The 18,624-nt window shown below is 36.8% G+C and overlaps 1 protein-coding gene across 1 annotated transcript; it reads right to left on the bottom strand.

The window, feature by feature from the left end:
* Nucleotides 1-17,113: 17,113 nt before the first annotated feature.
* LOC137965214 (uncharacterized) lies at nt 17,114-17,730 on the bottom strand. Its single transcript, XM_068811578.1, has 3 exons — nt 17,609-17,730; nt 17,357-17,519; nt 17,114-17,251 (listed from the first exon to the last, which is right to left on the bottom strand). The coding sequence occupies exons 1-3, from the start codon at nt 17,728-17,730 to the stop codon at nt 17,114-17,116; spliced, it is 423 nt and encodes a 140-aa protein (XP_068667679.1).
* Between the last annotated feature and the right edge of the window lie 894 nt (nt 17,731-18,624).

The raw sequence follows: 18,624 nt of genomic DNA on the forward strand, positions 1-18,624 counted from the left end.
CATTGCAACAGACATGTACCACGTTCTTGTGGGATGAATGGTCCATTGTATTTGCAAAAGGCACTAGACAAATTTCCAGTTAAATTTCGTAAAGTGTACAGGATGAACCAACTGGTATTTCACAAATTCGCAGATATACTTTCTAGTAAAGGGTTTTTATCAGCCACAAAGACCATCTCAGTTGAAGAACAACTTGCATATTTCCTCCTAACTGTTGGTCAAGGACAAGTGTATAGTGTCACAGCAGAGATGTTTGATAGATCAAACTGGACAATAAGTAAGTATTTCAACAAGGTGTTGGATGCAATCCTCAAACTTCACTCTGATTACGTCAAATGGCCTTCGGAACGCACACACTCAAAGATTTTAACAAATTCAATGTTTTATCCCTACTCCAAGGTAACATCAATTCCTATAACTAAATAATTTTACATTAATATACAAAGTTAGTAAATATTAATTGAAAATGTATAATTAGGATTGTATTGGAGCTATTGATGGAACTCATATCAAAGCCAACATTCCACTTGAAGATCAACCAAGGTTTTGGAATAGAAAAGGTTATCTCTCACAAAATGTGATGGTTGCATGTTCATTTGATATCTAATCACTTATGTACTTGCTGGATGGGAGGGGTTAGCAGCTGATTCCCGTGTATTGAAGGATGCATTGACTCGTCAAGATAAAATCTTTGTACCTGAAGGTAAGTAATATATTTTTATGCAGTACTTTTTTATCTATTTTATCTTCAATTATTTTATGTGGTATATAATTTTTATTATAGGAAAATATTATCTAGTCGATGCTGGTTATGCAAATCTTCCGGGATTTTTGGCTCCATATCGAGGAACCTGATATCATCTGCAAGAATTTGGAGATAATATTCCTAGAAATGAAAAAGAATTATTTAACCGAAGACATTCATCTTTACGGAATATTATTGAGCGAACTTTTGGTGCTTTAAAAGCTCGATTTCAAATATTAAAAGGCACTCCATTTTCTTTTAAGATCTAGGTGAAAATTGTACATGCTTGTTGCATATTGCACAATTATATACGTGCAGAAGATTATGATGATATATTTGAAGATGAAGATGATGATTCGGATGGCGAGCTCGATGGAGGAGGTGATGTGGTCCAATTAGGTGCAATGGATGATACAGACAGTGACGATTGCGATGATCTTGAGGATGTGGGTAGCCAATTAACAAGCATTCGGAGGCAGAGTGCATTAGAATCCACAAGAGCCGCACAATTTCGAGATGCCATATTGACATCCATGTGGAACGATAAATGATGGTTTACTCTTATTACTTTTGAACATGCGTAATTTATATGTACTAAACTTGTAATTCGTTGATTGTAATATTAAAGGCACGAACTCGTTATTTGAATAATTTTTTTTAGGTTATTTTAAAAGTTGTATATGTATTTATTTATTATTTTATTTTATTTTATTACTATATTAAACTTCATATTTAAGTCTCTGGTAAATAAAATATAATTAAAGTATGCATTTGATTAATATCTCATCATTAATTATGTCAAAATATATTATTAATTAATACAATGCAAATCTATCTTATGTTATTAATATAATATTGTTTATTCATTAATCAGAATTTTTTTTATTCACTCTGTTGTATTAGTGATTTAATAGTGGTAATTAAAATATTGTTAACTCAAACACTTTGGTTTAATTAGTTCATTTTTATAATTATTAAAATAAATAATTTTAAATTTCTATAAGATGAAGATGAAGATGAAGTTGTCCACACTAACACCCTATTTCAAAGATTTCGAAGATGAAGTTGTCTTGACTAACACCCATTTCGAAGATGAAGATCATGTAGATACATAAGATGAAGATGAAGATGAAGATGACAATGAAGATCAAATTTTCATTTTGTTGACTAACCCCCCCAAAATATAATTTAGTGCAGGAAAATACCTCTGTGGTGGTCTGTTTGTTCTGGTAGATCTCCTAATTTCAGTCACAAGAATTTTTTGATTTATTTCTAGGGGTATACTTTCTTGGTCTTCCTGAGCAATATTCTCCATCTCAATAACTGGACGATCTCTCAACTGAATCACTTCAGACTTATTTGCTTCATCACTTGTGCTCTCAAACTCTGTTCTCAACCTGTCTTTATACAGAGCACCTTCTTGGCTGCATCACCTATGCTCTCAAACTCTGTTCTCAACCTGTCTTTATACAGGGCACCTTCATTGAAGATAACATCCTTGCTCCTGGTGACTTTGGTCATCCCAGAAGTGATAACCAAAATCGGTACTACCATATCCAATAAAGAAACATAACATAGATTTAGCATCAAGTTTATTTATAATAGTAGAATCAATATGAATAAAAGAAATACAACCAAAAATTTTCAAGAAAGAAAGGTTTACCTCTTTATCGGTTCAAACCTCTTCTGGTATTTTGCAATCCAATGGTGTTGAGGGACCTCTGTTGATCAAATAGGCAGCAGTACTAATTGCCTCAGACCAGAACATCTTTGGCAATCCCACATGCAATCTCGTGCTTCAAACACCCTTGTTCAAGGTGCTATTCATCCTCTTAACTACACCATTCTGTTGAGGTTTTCCAAGAATGGTCTTCTTCATTTTGATTCCATTATCAGGACAATACCGCTTGAAATCATCATCTATGTATTCTCCCACATTACCTGACTATAAACACTTCTCTTTCAAATCTGTCTCATTCTCATCCATTTCTCTCCATCTCTTTAAGGTATCAAAGACATCAAATTTCTTTTTGAAGAATCTGCATCATCAATAAATATTACATAGTAGTTAGAACCAACAAGGGAAGTAACAGTTGAAGGTCTCTAAACATCTTTGTGAACCATCTCCAATTTTGATGTCTTTTGCTCCTTGCCAGCCTTAGAAAAGCTAACCCTTTTTTGCTTGCCGAAAATATAGCCTTCACACAAACTGTTATTTACATTTTTCAACCCTGGTAGCTTGCCTTTGGACTAAAGCACTTTTATTCTCTTCTCACTCATGTGACCAAGCCTATAATGCCAAAAGTTAGAATCAATAATAGAATCAACAACTGCAACTGAAAATGATGTAAAGAGTTTCAGTTTTAACTCCTCGTGCAACAACTATGTCTCCCTTAGTGACTTTCCAAGCAGCACCATTAAAAGTCACATTATGACTTTCAACATCTAGTTGCCCAACTGAGATCAAATTACATATCAATTTTGGTACTTGTCTAACCATGTGAATTTTCCACACTGACCCATTTGACATCCTCAAACTGACATTACCAATACCGACAATATCCAAAGGTTCTCCATCAACAAGATACACCTTCCCATGGTCTCCAGTAATATAATTTTCAATGATCTCATGGTGAATACTGGTGTGAAAAGAAGCTCCTGAATCTAACACCCAAGAGTCAATAGGGCTATCAACTGACAAGAGTAAAACATCTTGCAATTCTTTAATTACCACATTTTTAGCATAATTTTTCTTTTCATCTTTCTTCAGTGCTCTACAATTCTTCTTTATGTGACCAAACTTGCCACAATTCCAGCACTCCAAATTCCTTCCAAATTTGGGCTTGCTTCTACCATTCCTTGACTTCCCTCTACCATATCCCTTATTGGAATTTCTCTCAAAGTTCTTGCCCATAGTATCGACACTTAGCGCAGAATTAGATGTCGACAATTCTCCAGAGTCCTTTCTAGGAACTTCCTCCACAAGAATGGTATCCCGAACATTGTTAAGGATCAACTTCCCGTTGCCTACAGAGTTGCAGACTGCAACCCTCATAGGCTCCTAACAATTTGGTAGAGATGCCAAAAGAATTAAAGCACGAGCCTCCTCATTAAATTTAATTTGAATGAAGGTCAATTGATTGACAATCATGCTAAACTCATTCAAATGCAGTGCCATTGATGTATTTTCTGTCAAGTTTAAATTGAAGAGTTTTTTCATGAGATATACCTTATTATTTGCAGAAGGGTTTTCATACTTGTTAGACAGAATGGATTGATTATGAGGACATTTTTTTTCAATTGCCAAGCTCAACTCGGTGCATCTCTTATTATCTCTCGCTTCTAATTCTCGATGGTCTGTCTTTCAACTAGATGTAAAGAATGTCTTCCTCAATGGCGATACTAAGGAGGAAATTCATATGCTGCAACCACCTGACTATGTGGTTGAGGGGGAGTTAGTGTGCCACCTTAAAAAATCATAATACGGTCAGAAACAATCTCCATGGGCCTGGTTTGACAAGTTTAGTTAAACAATGATTCAATTTGGGATTATAAGGTGCTCTGTGGACCATTCTGTATTTTTCAAGCATAATGAGAAAGGAGTCATACTACTTGTTGTATATGTGAATGATATTATTTTGATAGGTAGTGATACTGATAGTATTAGTCAAGTAAAAAACAAGATATGCAATAAATTCAAGACGAAAAACTTGGGACTCCTTAAGTACTTTCTTGGTATTGAGATTCTTCAGTCCAAGTATGGTATTATCTTATCATAAAGACAATATATTATTGACTTGCTTGAAGAAACGGGAATGATGGGATGTCGCCATGCTGCCACCCCTATGGAGACAAATAAAAAAACTATGTGTTGGCTAGGGAGAAGAAGTTGATGTGGGAAAGTACCAGAGGCTAGTTGGCAAACTTATCTTTCTCATTGTAACTAGACCAAATATTTCTTTTCCTGTCAATGTGGTTACTCAGTATTAGCATAAACCTCAGATGTCTCATTGGCAGGCATTGGAGAGGATTCTCAGGTACTTGAAAAAGGCACCAGGATAAGGGCTCTTATATAAGTGTCATGGTCATTTATATATTGAAAGCCTTGCCAACACGGATTGGGTTGGATCACCAGATGATACAAAATATAATTTAGGATAATGTACTCTAGTTAGAGGCAACCTTGTTACATGGAGGAGTAAAAAACAAAATGTGGTTGCAAGGTCCAATGCAGAAACATAATACAAAGCCATGACACATGCAGTAAGTGAGCTTCTATGGATTAAATCTCTTTTAGTAGAATTGGGATTCCACAATGAAGGCCTTATTGAACTCTATTGTGATAATCAAGCAGTGATTCACATTGCCTCCAAGCTAGTTTTTCACTAGAGAACTAAGCAAATAGAGGTGGATTGTCAATTTGTGAGAGAAAAGTTGCAAGCGGGAACCATATGCCTTAAACATGTCTCAACTCATAAACAACTTGCTGATATGTTCACGAAGTCAGTCAATTTCAAAATTCTCTCCATTGCATTTACCAAGATGGGGATATATGATGTTTTTGACCATCATCTCGAGGGGGAGTGTTGAAAGACATAGACAAGATTAGGCGTCATTATATAAATATCTTAAGTTTTTTGTCTCTTCTTCACTCTCTCTAGGGTGAAGGGTATACTTATAATTTATGTGCTCTTCACATCTATAAATAAAGGCTGGGGGGGGGGGGGGGGGGGGGGGGTTGGATTATCTTCTAGTACCCTTATTCTCCCCTCAGTTCTCTCCTCTCTCCCAGCTGTCCTTTCTCTACTTCTTCTTCTTCCCTCTTCTCATTATCTTAGGTTGAAGACTTAGTAGTATGGAATCCTGAAATCAACATGATCCATCTGCAATGGATACATATTGGTTCAAAGTATATGGTGACAAATTTTTCAAGGCATTTTTTTGACTAGTGGGATGTTTAGAGGCACCTGGATTAATAATCCAAGATGAAGGGTTAGAATGTGAGAGAAAGGAAAACACACTAGTAGTAGCAACAACAACTATATTAGTATCTTGAGGGGCTATCATTAGATTTATAAAATTTTGAAATAAAATATAATATTCTTCTAATAATTTCTTGCCTTTTTTTTACTCACTAGGCATTTCACAGTTTACTTGTGTAGTAGAGGTGGAGGTTTTATGGGCCTTGAAATAATCTGGTTTGCCATGTAGATTTTAGCAACTATCAACCAAATGATTATTGAGGCACAAAAAGTACACTTTCTGTTTTGAATTAGAGTTTGAATCACTACCATTACTTCCTCTACCTCTACCATAGGATTTACTACTTCTTCTTCATTCTTTTCCTTGGCTGTTACTCCCCCTTCCTTGGGATTACATGGCGGAAATTTCTACTTAACTTGGCTGAGAGGAGGATACCTTGACTGGTACCCTAAGCATAGCTGCACACACATCATTAAAGGAAAGTCAGGTAGATGCGGTTAATACCCGAGTTTTTGCAACATCCAAATAGGATTGTAGATTGGTAAGGCATATGACTGACACAAAGTCTTCTCTTTGTTTTGCTTGAGTGACAAAATCAAATGAGTATGGTTGAACTACTATCCATTCTTGAAGCAAGCCTCAAAATCTAGCAAAATATTCATGGAGATTGCTATCATGTTTTGTGTTGCACATATCCTAAAATATGTCATAATCGTTTTGAAGACAATTAGGAGTGGACTATAGTTTAGAGCAAGTGTGCCAAATGTCCTTGACTGTAGTTAGGTGAATAAAGTTGCTTGCAGCAACTTCTTCCATACTATTTATCAACCAACTTATTATTAATGTATCTTCATTTAGCCACTTGTGATAGGAGGCCTCATTTTCATGCATACATGGCTGATTTAAATGGCCAGAAAGGTCCCTAGTGATTAAGAATCTTTTGATGGATTGCGACCAAGACACATAATTTCTCAAACTCTTGAGAGGAATCACAGTGATTTTCAAGGGATCATATTTGCTAAAATCAGCATATGACGAAGAAGAAGATGGATTACTTGAAAACTCAGCCATGTTTAGACCAAATTTCAACACTTGAATTTAGGGCTTACACAAAGTTTTAATTAATCAAATAATATTCCTTAGAAAATTGATTAGAAATAACTGTTGAATTTATGGAAAATAGAAATACTTCATTGACTTATTATAATAAGAGTACATGAACCTCTATTTATAATAGAGGAAAGTAGTAGAGTCTAATTATAATAAAACTACATTTGTCTCAATTACACCCAAACTCTAACACTTACAGATAGGTCCTAGCATAATTAAATAACTCAATATAGATAAAAGACAAACATAACTCAAACTAGAACTCTTCTAGGATGTGACCATAAGATAAAGATGCATTTGTCAGTCCTTCTTGATCTTCCAACCAGTTTGTGGTTATTTTTGTGAGTCCTCCTTGATCTTCCAACCAGCTTGTAGTTAAATTTTTGAGTTCTTGATCTTCCAACTTATGTGATCAGGATGCCAACTCGTAGTAATCATGGTGGGTTCTACTTCTAATGGGCTTGGGCCCATCTTCCAACACTTTTAGATATGTGGGCCCAGCTTGCTGCAAATAATGTATAAGATATTTTTGTATAAAATGGTAGTCCTCCAAATCTTCCAACACCTCCCCCTCACATTGGCACTCTCTTCCATGAGGCCTAGCTGTCCAATTCAGGGGGGGGGGGGGGGGGGGTGGGGTGCGGTATGACATAGATGTAATAATGAGCTCATCCATCATGGTGTCCCAATCTGGACACCGACTCTCACAGGTAGATATTTTTTATGGGGTATCAAGTTCCTCCGTCACAGTATCCCAACCATTGATATTTTTAAGTTCCTCCGTCATGGAATCCCAACTGTTGATATTTTTTATATTTTTGACAGGGTATTAAATTTCTTTGTCATGGAATCCCAACCGTTGATATTTTTTTATGGGGTATTAAATTCCTTTGTCATGGAATCTCAACTGTTGATATTTTTTACGGGGACAAATAAATGATGGTATGAGAAAGGATATTGAGGCCACCTCTTCTTCAATAATAATGTCTCATCCAAAGAGACATAATAGCTGCAACTGAATATAACACGACCGTCTTCCAACTCATATAATAAACTTTGTAAAAGAACCCATGAAATAATCCGATATAAAAATTTCTTCTTAGAAGCACAAGCTTAATTTGTGCTCCCCCTTTTTTGAATATTTTGGTCACATAAAACGTATGGAATAAAATACCTCTTTCTTGTATTTCTTCTACTTCTCCCCTCAAACTTGGAGGTAATGGCAGTGATCCCAGCTTGAACCAAATGTCATAGTGTTGGAAGATAGGCCCAAGCGCACAGGACTAAGGAAGGCCCACATATCCAAGTGTGTTGGATGATGGGCCCAAGCCCAAAAGACCAAGGAAGGCCCACACATCCAAGAGTTTGGAAGATGGGCTCAAGGCCCATAAAACAAGGAAAAGCCTCAGGCTCATACAATTATGGCATTATGAGTCTTACAGAAGAAGAAGTCTTACAGAGCCACAATTATTATGGAAGCAGGTCTCATAGAGGAGTTTCAGTTTAGAGGTGTTTTAGTTAAGTTAATCTTCTATTTATATTTTTTTATTTTTTTATTCTAGGACTTCTCTTTAAGTGTTAAAGTTTGGGTGTAATTGGGACAAAGGTAGTTTTATTGTAATTGGACTCTTTTAACTTCCTCTATTATAAATAGAGGTTCATGTACTTTGATTAAAAATAGTTAATAAGTCAATGAAGTATTTCTTTTTTTTATAAATTCAACATAGTATCAGAGCTAGGTTATGTAAGTTGACTTGGTCAACCCATAGAGATAATGAAATTTTTTTCTCTAAAGCCTAAGTCTAGGTTCGTATTTTTTATTTTTAGTCCCTACACCCGTTATTTACGTTTTTCACCCTATTTTTGGTTCATGATCGGCGACCATGATGATCTCTGCGTCTCTGAAACTGCTCTCCTGCTCCGTTCGACATCAGAGAAGAAATTTCTCTAGTTCTATTTCTCGTGCAGAGATATAAAAAGATGGCTGATAATTGTCCGAAGTCCTTTGGAGGTTGCTCCTATCATTGGAAAGTTTATTTCTGGCAGATCTCTTCGCCTCATCTACTGTAATCCAACTTCCGAGTTGCTGCTGCCACCTATCTTCAGGAAATTATTTTGTGTTGCTGAAGGTTGTCATCCGACGACGCTAAACCCTAAACCCTAATCCAACTTCCGAGTTGTTGCGGCCACCTATCTTCGGGAAATTATTTTGTGTTGCTGAAGGTTGCCATCCGGCGACGCTCAGTTTATTTCAGAAGGTCCCGATTGTTGTCAAGCCGAAGGTTTCTTCATCAAAATCATATCTTCTGAGTCGTTGTTCCTGACTCGTTGGTCACTCTATTCAGCGCACTTGCTCATAGCCATTGCTACCGTTGCAACTAGCTGCTATGTTACAATATTTTACGTGTGACGAAGATGACGACCTGGTGATCATTCTTATTGCAGTGTGGAGAGAAGGAAAATCTCGCTACTGTTCTTATAAAATTTCTAAAGTGGGAAGACGTCTCTATTGTCTTGCGCTGTTTGGGGAAGATGATACCATTGCTGAAGAAGAAGAAGAAGACCATCACAATTAAATTTCTCTGGTCTCCCTCTCTGTTCGGCTCCATGAGGAAGACGAAGGCATTCCGATAGTCCTTCGGCGCCGTGAGTTGCCGTTTCTGAAGAGAAGAAGAAGTTCTGAGTTGTTCAACTCCGTGAGGAAGACGGAAGCTCTGTTCGACCGCTAGAGGAAGACGAAGGCACTGTTGATAAATTTTTCCTAAGTTTGGAAAAATTAAACCCGTCGGTTTAGCACCTGTTCTAACCCAACGCGGACCGGTCTGGGTCAACCCAACAACCTAGCAACCCGAGGCTGCCATTCTAGTTGCTGTTGAGCAGCACTAGTAGACCAAGTCAACCAGATCCAACTCGGGTCCGGATCAATCTGACTTGGGCCACTTATTTTTTCCTCGGTATACGTGTCTGGACCAAACCTTATACATATTTCTGCAGCGACTTGGATATATTGGTTTATTATTTGACTTGGCGTGATTCGGTAAAAATTTTCTCTGGCTAGATTATTATTTTGAAGAATTGACAGATTATTTCTTGGTCAGCGTATTATTTGGTACAGAAATGTGCATTAGATTATTTCATGGGTCAATTTTACAAGAATTATTTTGGTTTGTGTTATATGGGCCCAACCCCATTTCAGTTGTTGTTATTGTGTCTCGTTGGATGAGACATTATTATTGAAGAAGAGGTAGCCTTAGTACCTTTTCTCATACCATAATTTTTTTGGCTCTAAAAAATATCACAGTTGGGACACCATGAGAGTCGGTGCTCGGATTGGGACACCATGATAAATTAAACTCTAAAAAATATCACAGTTGGGATGCCATGAGATTCGGTGTTCGAATTGTGATACCATTATAAACACACCCACTACCCCCCTGTAATGGCTTTTATTACTCCTACCACTTCATAGTCGTTGTTCTGTGGAGGGACATGGTGGTGGACACTTTAGAGCAATGCCGATATACTCACTACTTACAGAAGACAAAGTGTGACCTACATCCAGCATTAGGACTGGAGTATTGAGCAATGTTTTACCGGCTACTAGGAGTGATTTTTACTCTCACTTATATTATGCCAGCAAGGCCTCATGGAAGGATGCAATAGCGTAAGAGGGAGTGTTGGAAGATGAAGGTATATTGGAAGATGTGCTATTTTATACAAAAAGATTTTATACATCATTTGCAGTAAGCTGGGAGTTCATGTTGTTCTCTCACCCCCAGCTTGAGGGGAGTGTTGGAAGATAGGCCCAAATACACACGACCAAGGAAAACCCACATATCCCAGTGTGTTGGAAGATGGGCCCAACACATCCAAGAGTTATGGAAGATGGGCTCAAGACCCATAGACCAACGAAAGCCTCAGGCCCAAATAATTATGGCATTATGAGTCTTACACAATAAGAAGTCTTACCCAAGAAGAAGTCTTACCCAAGAAGAAGTCTTACAGAGCCACAATTATTATGGAAGCAGGTCTCATAGAGGAGTTTCAGTTTAAATGTGTTTTAGTTAAGTTAATCTTCTATTTATATTTGGTTATTTTATTATTCTAGGACTTATTGTTAAAGTTTGGCCGTAACTGGAGACAAAGGTAGTTTTATTGTAATTGGACTCTACTACCTTCCTCTATTATAAATAGAGGTTCATGTACTCTGATTAAAAATAGTTAATAACTCAATGAAGTATTTATTTTTTCTATAAATTCAACATAGAGCCAAGGTATAAGAGCCATGTTATGTGAGTCAATCGACAGAGATGATGAAATCTTTTTCTCTAAAACCTAAGTTTAGGTTCGTATTTTTTATTTTTTCATTCCCTTCACTCGTTATTTACGTTTACTGCTGTTCTATTTCTAGTTTATGATCGGCGACCTTGACGATCTCTGCCTCTCTGAAGCCACTCTCCTGGTCCGTTCGGCATCAGGAAAGAAATTTCTCTAGTTCTATTTCTCGTGTCGAGGCATAAAAAGGTGGCTGATAATCGTCGAAAGTCCTTTGGAGGTTTCTCCTATCATTGGAAAGTTTATTTCTGGCAGATCTATCTGCCTCATCTGCTGTAATCCAACTTCCAAGTTGCGGCTGCCACCTTTCTTCAGAAAATTATTTTGTGTTGCGGAAGGTTGCCATCCGACGACGCTTTGTTTATTTCAGAAGATCCCGATTGTTGTCAAGCCAAAGGGTTTTTTGATCAAAATCATATCTTTTGAGTCGTTGTTCCTTACTCGTTGGTTACTTAGTTCGGCGGACTTGCTCATAGCCATTGCTACCTTTGCAACTAGCTGCTGTCTTACAATATTTTAGCAGTGACGAAGATGACGACCTGGTGATCGTTCTTATTGCAGTGTGGAGAGACGGAAAATCTCGCTACTGTTCTTATAAAATTCTTGAAGCAGTAAGATGTCTCTACTGTCTTGAGCTATTTGGGAAAGATGATACCATAGCTGAAGAAGAAGAAGAAGAAGACCCTCACAATTAAATTTCTCTGGTCTCCCTCTCTTTTCGGCGCCATGAGGAAGACGAAGGCATTTCGAGAGTGCTTCGGCGCTGTGAGTTTCCGTAAGAAGAAGTTCCGAGCTGTTCGGCGCCGTGAGGAAGACGGAAGCTCTGTTCGGCCGTGGGAGGAAGACGAAGGCACTATTGATAAATTTTTCCTTAGTTAGGAAAAATTAAACCCGTCTGTTCAGCGTCTGTTCTAGCCCAACCGGGACCAGGGTGGGTCAACCCAACAACCCAACAACCCGAGGCTGCCATTCTAGTTGTTGTTGAGCAACACCAGCAAACCAAGTCAACCCAGTCCAACTCGGCCCTAGTCAACTTGGGTCCGGGTCAACTCGGATTTGGGTCAATCTGACTTGGGCCACTTATTTTTTGTCTCGATATACGTATCTGGACCAAAGTGTATACATATTTGTACAGTGACTCAGATATATTTGTTTATTATTTGACTCGGCGCGACTTAGTAAAATTTTTCTCTAGCTAAATTATTATTTTGAAGAATTGACAGATTATTCCTTGGTCAACGTATTATTTGGTATAAATATATGCATTAGATTATTTCATGGGTCAATTTTACAAGGATTGTGTTGGTTTGTGTTATGTGGGCCCAAACCCATTTTAGTTGCTACTATTGTGTCTCGTTGGATGAGACATTATTATAGAAGAAGAGGTAACCTTAGTACCTTTTTTCATTCCATAATTTATTTAACTCTAAAAAATATCACGGTTAGGACACTATGAAAGTCAGTGCCTGGATTGGGACACCATGATAAATTTAACTCTAAAAAATATCACGGTTGGGATACCATGAGAATCAGTGTCTGGATTGGGACACCATGATAAATTTAACTCTAAAAATATCACGGTTGGGATACCATGAGAGTTGGTGTTTGGATTGGGATACCATTATAAACAAACCACAATACTCCCCCCCCCCCCCCCTCCTATGATGACTTTTATTACTCCTACCACTTGAGAGTCGTTGTCCTGTGGAGGGACATGGGCTCAAGCTCATAAGACCAAGGAAAGCCCACACATCCAAGAGATGTGGAAGATAGACTCAAGGCCCATAGACCAAGGAGAAACCTCATGCCCATACAATTATGACATTATGAGTCTTACACAATAAGAAGTCTTACTGAGCCACAATTATTATGGAAGCAGGTCTCATAGAAGAGTTTCAGTTTAAAGGATTTTTTTGTCAAGTTAGTTTTTTATTTATATTAGGTTATTTTATTATTCTAGGACTTATATTTAAGTGTTAAAGTTTGGGTGTAATTGGGACAAGGTAGTTTTTTTTAATTGGACTCTACTACCTTCCTCTATTATAAATAGAGGTTCATGTACTTTGATTAAACAAAGTTAATAAGTCAATGAAGGATTTCTCTTTTCTATAAATTCAGCATGGTATCAGAGCCAGGTTCTTTGAGATGACTTGGTCAGCCCACAGAGATAATGAGATCCTTTTCTCTAAACCCTAAAAGAAATTTGAGCTTAATATTTGGTTGATGATTTTTGTTTAACTACTCCAAATTTATGCTTGATGTATAGTTTTTGTTTGGGTGATCATAAATTTGATATTGTTATTTCACTTAATGTGTTTGATTATTGAATAAAGTTTACGCAATATTTTATGCAATATTTTTGAACAGTTTTATGTAGAGTGTATGGACAATTTTATGTAGAGTTTATGTACAATTTTATGCATAGGTCATGGATAATTTTATTTAGTTTACAGTTTATCTGACATGTAGTTTATGTAAAGTTTAAAATGAAGGTTGGAGCTCAAACCTTGCTCAAGCCTGAGCTTGAACTCAGCTACAATTCTTGAGATTGTGTTTGAATCAAATTTTAGGCTCGCAGCTTAGCTCAAGCTCGAGCTCAAGTTTGAAGTATTCAGATCAAGCCAAGCTCGAACCTATGCAGGTTAATGCTTGGCTAGACTCAATGCTACCCCTAGTTATCAACAAGGTCAAATTACAAGTTTACCTTATTCATTTAACTCACTTAAACATCCCACATCCTCCTTCCTCTTTCACCCCTCCCACCCCCTACAAATATAAATTTCTCTTAACAAAACATAAGCAAACGAACATAAAGTAACATATTAATCAACAAAATTGTGTACCTTCGTCCAATACAAAAGTTGAATATACTGCTATTACAAAGACAAACAAGAAGCTCTTGCGCATGAATAAGTTCCTACAACAAATGGATCTACCTTTGATATTGAAATCACTGTCATTCCGCAAGTTCCTATACTAGATCATAGTCGTTCTGAATCCCCAATAATTTGATTAGGAGTCAATGCACTAAGTGTTCAGGTAATTTTTTTCAGTTTGTTCTTCACATCTAAATTCAAAGCCTTCATGGTAACTTCATTGATGTTACCTACCAAATAAAAGGCCTACTCAGAAAGATCATCTACTTCTCCAAAAGGATTAGTTTGAAACCCCCTATTTTTTTATGCAAAACTAACATATTTTCCTAGAGAACTAGTAAAAAATTTTTGTACGAAGAAGGATTTTGATAACAGCTACAACAAGAGAAGTACATACTTTATAGTGACAACCAGAGTGTAATTAATCTTAGTAAGAATTCAACTGTCCATGCAAGATCAAAGCATATTGATGTGAGATATCATTGGACACGTGATGCACTTAAAATGAAGTTGTTGGAGATTTACAGAATCCATAATGATAGATCAGATATGATGACAAAACCATTGATCTTGGAGATGCTTGATGCTTGTCACTAAAAAGTGGGCTAGACTATGCCCCCTTCATAGTCGAGATGAGGGAGATTTATTAGTTGGATCACTCCATGTGGGGCGCAGGAAGAAAAAAAACAAGAGAACATGGTGGAACAGGAAGAGATAAGAGAGCCAAAGAGAAAAACAAAAAGAATGGCATAAAAAGTGAAAAAGAAGAAGATAAGAGTCTTAGAAAGGGGGGGGGAAAGCTGATAGAAGAAAAGGTGAAGAAGATCTTATCCATAAGAAATCCAATTCCTATTGAGAAGATTAGGTTATCCTTAGTTTCTCTATGAATCTTGATGAGAGCTTTCCTCAGCGTTTTTGTTGATATCCACATATAAGGTTAAACATTTCAATTATGTTCTTGATTATTTTGACAGCTTCTTGAGATCTTAATGCTTTTGCAAGATATGGTTGGGAGTAGCCTTACAACTTTTATTATTTCTTTTAATGCAATGGATTCTTTGTTTTAGGGAAACTGGGACGAGCAATAGAGACTTTTGGAGAGATGGAGATGAAAGAGATAAAGCTTTATATGGTTACCTATAGTACAATTTTAAATGGATATTGTAGAAAAGCCAAATTAGATGAGGCTTTTTGTTTAAGTAAGTCTATGGGTGACAAGGGTTTGCCACTGGAAGATGTTGCATATACTAGTTTTGTATAAATGAAAAGTACCTATGCCTTCCGCTCCTAATAGGCTTGTCTTTTGGGCAGTATTGGCTAGGTGTTTAACATTTGGTATTAGAGCAGGTGTAACATCCCGAGTTCGATTCCCGCGTAGGGCGTTTGCGTGTGTTAATCCCGGGCGTCCCGATAGCTGCATGTGTTAATCCCGGGCGCCAACTCGGGAGGGTGGGTGTACTGTTATGGTCCTGGGGTTAAGTACCTATGCCTTCCGCTCTTACCAGGCCAGTCTTTTGGGCAGTATTGGCTAGGTGTTTAATATTTATTTGATCATTTTTAATTATAATGATTTATGTAAATGGTAATATTAACAGTAATTAAGTTGAGCAGGGGGAGTAAGGGATTACGGTGAGTTCGCTCTTTACTATTTTATCTATGGGCTAGTGAACCACTTTGTAAATAAAGTAAAAAAATAGTTTTAGGTTTACTTGAAATAATATATTTAAAATTAATTATACAAATGATTTAAATACTTTTTATTGTAAATTTATAAATAAGATAAGAAATATTTACCTTGAAATATGAATAATCAACATATCATTAGTTGTCATTTTTGGATAGATTAAGGATAACCTATTTAATCATTCATTTTAAGTATGCCTTCGATATTTTGTTGAAATTTATACCACTTGGTACATTAACATAGTACTTGGCCCTTAACAATACTAATCATGAACTAGCAATAATCTTAATGCTTATGGTGTTTAAACATCTCTATCATTAACACGGGGACTTTACAATGAAACACCAACTACAAGATATATGCAAAATTATTAAAGACATTATTGAAATGAATGAAAAACTTTGAAAAACACTGCTCCTTGTTGTCATAAAAAAATAATCATAAAATAGAAAACAATTACAAGAATACTATAACAAAAATTGTCCACATTAGGGCAAACCAACTAAGACATCCATTGCTTCCTATTTATGCTTTCTTCATATAAGAACTTCAAAAATTCCTTTCTATTCTCAATGTCATACCGAACGAATAACACTTTTCTTTCCGTTGTATCTAATAAAGAGGGGGCGTGATGGTATAGATTTGTATCTAAATTTGGAATTTCTTGAATAGCATCAACCCATCTATTTGCTTCATGACTCCTCCCAACTTCTACTAATTTTTGGATTGTAGTAGAGAGATGTTGAATAGTAGATACTATTGCTTCAGAATTATTCCCAATTTCTACTAATTTTTCGATTGCAGTAGAGAGATGTTCAATACAAGACATTGTTGCATTGTAGGCACCAAGTGTTATTTCAATCCCTGGATCCATCCAACCTTCATATCCTTTGTGCACTTCAATTGGCTCGTTATGACAAATTTTTGCCACTTCATGTGTTTCACCTTCACCTCTTGCCATAACAATAAAACTTCTCATTGCTAAGTTCTCTCCAAGTTCATAGTGATCGGCTTCTTTCCTTTTCTAAAAAAAATAAAAATAAAAAAATAAAAAAATAAGAAAAATAAATTCAACACAATATACCTGAAGCAAGCATTATTTCCCTCGGCAAATAATTATCCCCTTGCGTAAAATTATTTGGAAACAGCCAGCTCTCCCAAGAGAAAATGTTTGTTTGGTTTTGGTGTAGGAGAGGATGATGCTAATTAGGGCAATCTAGGCTAAAGAAGTAGGGCTTTCTTGGACGAGGAACAATGCAACCTTTTAGAGTAAAGCCACTAGAAAAATGCTAGCTAGCAACCTTGAACGTTCAAACAGCCGTTAATCATGAACGGACGACGTTGTAACAATTTAAAATACCATCTGAATGTAACTAGTTATCAATGAGAAGAAGACTGGTTTACATGGCTTCCCATTCTGACAACGATGCCATCGATGTCCCGAACGTATCCCACCTTCTGCCTCCATTCCTTGGCTTCTGGTGCACTTACAGCCGTCGCTCCCTTCTTAATTGCTCTCTGCAAAACAGATATTCAGAAACATCTCGAGCAGACGATGGATCAGAAACTAAAAAAATAAAAAAATAAAAAATCCCGGTCTGTCTGAAACATCATAAATAATACCTGATAAGCAGCATCTACGTCTTCATACTCGAAGCAGACTTCGACTGGGGGTCTTTGTTTCTTCGTCTCCGGTAACTGGACGATGCCAGTTATGTCGTCAGTCTCGTGCTGATGCGCCGGGGTGAAAGCAATCGTCGTCTGGCCGCTTTCGAGTTCCCCCCATCTGTCAACCCAAAACCGTCACCCATTCCTAATCCGAACAAGTAGAAATTCATATACTCCATGATTGAAAACACTTCAAAATACACCCACCTGCGAGAGTCATCCAAACGACGGACTCTGCAACCAAAGGCTTGCGAATAGAAAGCTACAGATTTGGCGACGTCTTTGACGTAAACGACGATGTAGGCCAGCGTAGGTTGAATGATAGCCATGCTTCTGCGCTCTCGGATCCTAAGTCTCTAAGTTCATTTGCAGGCCATAAATGGAGAGGTACCGAGGGAGAGAAAGCAATGGGTGTTCACCAAAAAACCAGAGAAAAGCCGAATATGTTGCTTGACACTAACAGGTGTCCTCCATGCAACATCACCGTGAGAGGCTGCCGTGAGAGTCGGACTCTCCACCCAAGTCTGCCGCCCCTGATTTCGTGAATGCATTCTCTCGACAAACAGCTACATAACCAAGAATAACCAAACTTGAAAATATTTATTTTACTTATCTGACTATTTGAAGATTAGATGATATCTTTTTAATAGAAACTAACGAAATAATCACATAATAACCTGTAACTATTTATGGGTGAAAAGGTCTTGTTAAGGGATAATTTACTTTTGACGTATGCATCTTTTTGGGCAGTTAATTATGGAATTTATCTGTAATTTGTCACCAGAGGGAAACTTGTATGATGCATCGACTGCAAAATGCAATGTACTATAAAAATAAATAGTTACTACGTTATTCACCTTTTGGCTTGTATTTATATGTACTGATAAGACAACTTTTAAAATTAATAAAATCTTAAAATACCATATTGAACAACAATAGTGCCAATAATTAAGTCTTACATACATTAATCATCTATTGCATAAACCACATCAATGTAAATTATTATAGAATTTCATAAATAATTTATTTCATATATAATTATTTTATTAATTATTGATGTAAGGAGTCCAGTTTGCGACCGTGAGTACAAAAAGAAAATTACAAAGTTAAGATGTAGGTCTGATATATGAGAAGTTCTTGAATTCGATCTCCACTCACGAACTTGATCCGAGCTTTGCTTAATCCAACGGATATACTAGGACTTCCTTAACTAACTAACCTCA

This window comes from Aristolochia californica, unplaced genomic scaffold (genome assembly GCF_029961685.1).
Source record: "Aristolochia californica isolate CCGP_79_NKW_82.1479 unplaced genomic scaffold, dmAriCali1.0.hap1 SCAF_5, whole genome shotgun sequence".
In the NCBI taxonomy this organism is placed as follows: Eukaryota; Viridiplantae; Streptophyta; class Magnoliopsida; order Piperales; family Aristolochiaceae; genus Aristolochia; species Aristolochia californica.